General features: G+C 42.8%; 1 protein-coding gene across 1 annotated transcript in view; it reads left to right on the forward strand.

Annotated features, from left to right (window-relative positions):
• Positions 1-5,823, forward strand: part of LOC107096016 (CLIP-associating protein 1-B-like) — a 31,191-nt gene that overhangs the window by 2,999 nt on the left and 22,369 nt on the right. Inside the window, exons 3-8 of the mRNA XM_015392462.1 lie at positions 1,551-1,629; positions 2,102-2,205; positions 2,277-2,368; positions 2,469-2,544; positions 3,766-3,863; positions 4,734-5,169. Of these exons, the coding sequence (XP_015247948.1) occupies positions 1,551-1,629; positions 2,102-2,205; positions 2,277-2,368; positions 2,469-2,544; positions 3,766-3,863; positions 4,734-5,169 (885 nt within the window). The remainder of the gene's footprint in view (positions 1-1,550; positions 1,630-2,101; positions 2,206-2,276; positions 2,369-2,468; positions 2,545-3,765; positions 3,864-4,733; positions 5,170-5,823) is intronic.

The following is a 5,823-nucleotide window of genomic DNA, read 5'->3' on the forward strand; positions in this document are numbered from 1 at the left end:
GGAGGAACAGCTCCAGGTTCTCCTGATCTGGTTCAATAAATTCAGATGGAAATGTTTGAATCTGAACCCTATTTATAGTCTGAAGAAAATAAAAACAAATTAAAGAAATTATAACCCCAGAGAAAATCAATGGCTGATGACATGCGCTGCTTTTATTTTGTAAAGGATTTTTTCTGGCATTTCCGGTAAAAAAGTTTTTATTTTACGTTTGTTTTCTCTGTGAATCAGAGATAATTGTTCCAAAAATTGCACCGTTCCCGAACTGAATCGTTCAGGTGATGCGAATGTGTTGATTCGGTGTTAGCAGGGAAACTCTCACTATACGTTCATTGAGATTCCCGAACCACCCCGAGACAAGGAAGGTTACGCCCACGAGTCTCAGAGAGGTTCTAGAGCAGAGTGAGCTTCTTTCTCAGTCATGGTTCCGATCCAAAAGCCATTTTCCGGCCACAGACTGGCAGCCTCCTCCTTTATGATCTGTTTCTGCTGCTTTAAAGTCGGTCCTTCGGCTCGGTTTGTAGTTTCTTTCATGTCTTTTTGCTGTTATGTGCTCATTACCCAGCGTCCTTTGCGGCACTGCTCTGCTCCTATTGGTCGTATTGGTTAAGAGGGTGTTTCCAGCATAGCCATTACGCTCATAGTACGCTGGCCGACGTGCCTGGATGGCGGCCATCTTGGATCAGACCAAAGTTCATACAGTTGCTGTCAGAATGAACAGGAGGCGCCTTAGATCTCATTTTAATCACAGGAAAGGGTCAGAGTTAATATTACAATAATCTCTTACATGTCATAACTACTAAATATTCTAAAATATGAATGAATAAATAAATATATGTTATATATGACACACATTAACTGATTAAAGAACAAATGTTCACATATGCATAATTAATTAAGAAAAGAGTTTTGGAAGAAGTTTAGATAAAAACACCTTTAGTTTGACACAACATACATTTTCCATTCATGAATTAACAAAAAAATGAAGTCTGACAAAAAAAAAAAAATAATAACAAAATTAATTTAAATAAAATAAAAAATAATAACTGTATTCTCTATTGTAAATTACAACAAAATTTTCTCTATAGATCATTATACTCATTATCAAAGGGCAATCCTTAAAAGTACTGAATAATAATATTTTACCTTAATAATATACCTTATAAATATATAATATTTGTAAAAAAAATAATATTATGATATAATAATATAAAACTTTGTGTTTATCATATTTATATTTCGTTCCAAACTATATAACTTTGCATTTATCTCATCCAGTTTGACTTCAGTTAAATCATTTTAATCGGAATAAATATATTAATCTAACTGAAAGGTCATTTAGGAAATAACTTTTAAGGTGTTTTAACATGTCAGAGATTATTGTAATATAAACTCTGACTTGTCTTTCCTGTGATTAGCATGAGATCAAAGGTTCCTCCTATTTATTCTGCCAGCAGCTGTCTGAACTGTGGTCTGATCCAAGATGGCCGCCATCTAAGCATGTATATAAAGTCTATGGTTTCCAGCTGGATGACGGTTTGTTTTTGTCTCAGGTGGTTCTGTTAGGCATGGAGGTTCTGTCAGCTCTGGTGGACCGGCTGCAGGAGAGGTTCAGGACGCAGGTGGGAACAGGTGAGAACTTCTAAAGCCGATGACATCACAGTCTCCTCTGATTGGTCAACTCCAGGGCAGCAGTAGCTGTAGCAAACTGCAGCCGTATAAGGCAGTTATTACGGTAATAATTAGATAAAAAGTAACTGATCTGGAGCAAAGTTCTGGTCCCATTTAAGATGATTTCAATTAAATGAATAATGAAATTAGATGATTGGTCTAAAATGAAATGAAAATAATTAAAAGTGATTTAAAAAAAAAACATGAATGAAAATAACTATTTGGGAAATAGAATAAACATTTTATTGACCAGATATTGATTAATAAATAAAATAAAATGATACAATTTAAGAAACTTGAAGGAAATTATATAGATTATAAGTAATAAATAAAAAAGTTTTCCCGTTAATTAATTTGACGTTTGTAGTTTGGAACCCCAGTTTACGAGTTGTCATTGAATGCACCATCTGACCGTCTCTGCTTGTGGTCCCAGTCCTGCCGAGTCTGATGGATCGACTGGGAGACTCCAAGGACCAGGTCCGAGAGCAGGACCAGGCGCTGCTGCTGAAGATCATGGACCAGTCAGCTAACCCACAGGTAGGTTCTGACCCGGTTCTGGTTCCCGGGCCGGATCAGCGGCGCTGCTTAAACCTGCTGTGTGTCTGCAGTATGTGTGGGAGCGCATGATGGGAGGATTCAAACACAAGAACGTCCGGACCAGAGAGGGACTCTGCCTCTGCCTCATCTCCACCCTCAACGTGTGAGTGGCTGCAGGAGGAGCCGTTTCAGAAGCGCCACCGCCGCCATCGCCGCCGCCATCGCCGCCGCCGCCTAACCTCCCGCTCTGCTCTTTGTTTCAGGTTCGGCTCCCAGAGTCTGACGCTGAATAAGATCGTTCCTCACATCTGCAACCTGCTTGGAGACCCAACCAGCCAGGTAGGACGCTGTGGGGCCGCAGCTAGGGGGCGCCGTTTGGGAAGCTAGGCAGAGAAACATTAGCAGCAATATTTATGGTTATTTAGCGTTTTAAGAGAAAAATAAGGTTATTTTTTTTCCAAGTATTCATTCATTTATTGAACAAAGTGATATTTTTATAAATGAATAAATACACGGAAAAAATAACCTCCTTATTTTTCTCTTAAAAGCGCTTAATAAGCCTAAATATTGCTGTTTGACTGCTGAACTTTCCAAACAGCGCCCCCTAGGTCAGGTCCTCCCAGCAGGGACTGGGCCGCCGCTCTGAACTGGATCTCTGACGGATCAGGAGTTTCAGTTTCATCTGCTGAACCAGAAACCAGAGGAAACCTTTTAGGAAGCATAGATCTATGTGAATAGATAGGACTCATACTTACCAGATCTACAATAGATTTATTTTGGGCATTATTTTCTTTACATTTTTATGATTATATTTTCATTTTGTTTTTCCCTCTCATCTGTTTTTATCTTTAGTTGTGTTTTGTTTTAATTTATTTTTTACATGCTTTTATTTTTCTACTATTTCTGTTAAGATTAATTTTTTTCATCAAATTACACTTTTTTTTATTTATATCTTTTAGTTTTTCCTGTTTTGCACAGAAACATCCTGATCAAAGCGCAGAGATTCAGGTTTTTAGTTTCAGTTCATCCATTTCAGAGGCAGACTAGTTATCTTTGAGCGCCCTCTGCTGGTGAAACCTAAACACTGCAGCTCAGTAGGGACGCCAGAAGAAGCTGCAGATTAGTTCCCGCTGGGATCCGATCCTCCGCTGTCCTGTTGGATGATTCGGTTGTTCCTGTTTCCTGATTGGCTGCAGACGTCTGTCATCACTGCCGCCTGACTTCCTGTTCAGGACAGGAAGCCGCGCCCACCAGCTTCATTTCCTGAAGCCAAAAGCTCCCAGAAAACCCCCTGAACTTTTATGACTTTATTCTAATAATATTATGACTTTATTCTCGTAATATGAATAATTTATTTATGTTTTTAAAATAATCTCTATCCTGGAAAAGCTTCATTTCCTGAAGCCAAAAGCTCCTAGAAAAATCCAGAACTTTGGATTTAGAATCGCCTCCATTATGTTGAATTGATGAAACTAAACATGAAAATTTCTCCCATGGCTCATGTGCAGCCAGACGGTGTCTCCTTTAACCCCTCCGCTGTGTTTCTGTGTTGGTCTGAAGGTCCGTGACGCCGCCATGTCCTGCCTGGTGGAGATCTACCGCCATGTTGGAGAGCGAGTGAGGATCGACCTGGGAAAGAAGGGGCTGCCTCAGTCACGGTGCGTTCAAGTGCTCTCTGTTAACAGAATGATAACCATGGAGGCAGGATTCTCCCAAAGTGATGAGTTTTATTTCAGACACTTTGAATGTGGCATAAGGAGGCACCACTTTCTGTGGCTCAGCCATCCTAAGGAAATAAACACTCTCCATTGTTTTCTTTCCTGCTGTGGCTACGAACGTTAGCAAAGCATCTTCAGGCGAACCTCTGCTGTCTTTAAGCGTTTCATTCTGAATCCAGCATCTGTGTCATCAGCTGACGTTTTTATAAACACAAAAGGTTATTTTCATCTGTTCAAAGCAGAGTTTATTAAAGCCTCACTTTCCTCACTATAAACACTGAAGCTAACGTTAGCTTAGCTGTAGCGTCAAACATTTTAAAGCCTATTTCTGCTGCTGTCTTCCTATGGGTGATAAACTAAGACATTAATGGTGACTTAATTAACTCAGTGATCAGCTGTTAGCCTAACGATTGTTCTGGTTCTGCTGGAGGTTTCTTCCTGTTCAAAGGGAGTTTTTCCTCTCCACTGTCGCTACAAGCATGCTTAGTGTGAGGGATTGCTGAAGAGTCAATGAGTCGATGCAATCAGCTGGTTTTCCTTAGAAAGAAAACTTTGAATCAATCTGACTGGATGATCTGGTGAACTGGAAAGTGACCTGAGATGACATGATGTGAATTGGAGCTATAGAAATAAACTGAATAGAACTGACCTAATTGAACAGCAGTAAACAGTCCAAAAATGTCCTGGAGACGATCACAATCAGTCTTCCTCTTCCTGTCCGTGTCCTGTCCATGTCCTGTCCGTGTCCTGTCTGACCCGTATGTCTGCGGTCCTCTGGTCTCCCCTCTGACTTCCTTCTGTCTCCTTCAGGCTCAACATGATCTTCAGCAAGTTCGACGAGGTCCAGAGGTCCGGGAACATGGTTCTGTCTCCTCTGTCAGGTGAGAGCTGCTGCAGGGTTCTGATTGGACGAGGTTCTGGAGTTTCAGCTACGCCTGGAACAGGAAGTCAGAGCAGCACAAACAGGAAGTCAGAGCAGCTACAGATAAGACACAGGAAGACAGGAAATAGCAGCCGGGCTTTTATTTTGAAGGAGTGTCAGCTGCTGTCCTCCCAGTCACAGGACAGAGGAGGAGGAGGAGGAGGACGCAGCGTCTGCTCCGCGGGGACAGAACCGGTCCGCCAGGTAAACCGTCCCTGTTTCATCTGCCGCCATCAGAACATTCAGAACCGGAGCGAGCCGAGTTCCTGCAGAACCGAGAGCTGGAGCGATGCCAGGGGTTCTGGTCCGGTTGGGCCCGGTTCTAACTGAAGCTGCTGTGTGATGGAGAGAGGAGGACAAAGAGCTTCTGTTGATCCGACTCCTCCTCAGGCTCCCTGCTCTCCTCGTGGTTCCGCAGCTGATTTGGTTCAGCAGCTGTGTTCTGCGTGGCTCAGGGTGGGGGAAGTGGACCGGGTCGGTACCGGGGGTGGGGGGGGTCCGATTAGTAGTTAGAAGGTCTGAGACCCAGAAGCAGCAGAACAAAGCCTGCTTATTCTGCTCTATACGTTCTAGTTCTGGTCCTGGGTGTGACTCACAGCTGAATGAATCTGAGCTATGCTGATGGGGGGGGGGGTTCTCCTCCTGGAGGTTCAGGAGCAGCTGTCAGCCTCCATCAGGAGGAGGAGTCTGGCCCGCCTCCCAGATCTTTAAAGCTTCTGGTCAGGATGGGGTTAAATCTTCAGTTTGCATCCATAGCTGCAGCTGCTGCGCCTCCTGGTCAGAGGGAGAGCCTGGAGGAGGTGCTCTGAGGTCCTCTGCCTCCCTTAAGGAGGTCCACTGCCACTGCCTCCCTAAAGGAGGTCCTCTCTGCCTCCCTAAAGGAGGTCCTCTGCCTAAAGCACCTCCTCCAGCTTCCAGTCAATGGTTTCTTTTTTTATTTTGTTCTTTATTATTATTATTTATTATTATTATTATTAT

The sequence above is a fragment of the Cyprinodon variegatus genome, unplaced genomic scaffold, assembly GCF_000732505.1.
Source record: "Cyprinodon variegatus isolate N-32 unplaced genomic scaffold, C_variegatus-1.0 Scaffold592, whole genome shotgun sequence".
Taxonomy (NCBI): domain Eukaryota; kingdom Metazoa; phylum Chordata; class Actinopteri; order Cyprinodontiformes; family Cyprinodontidae; genus Cyprinodon; species Cyprinodon variegatus.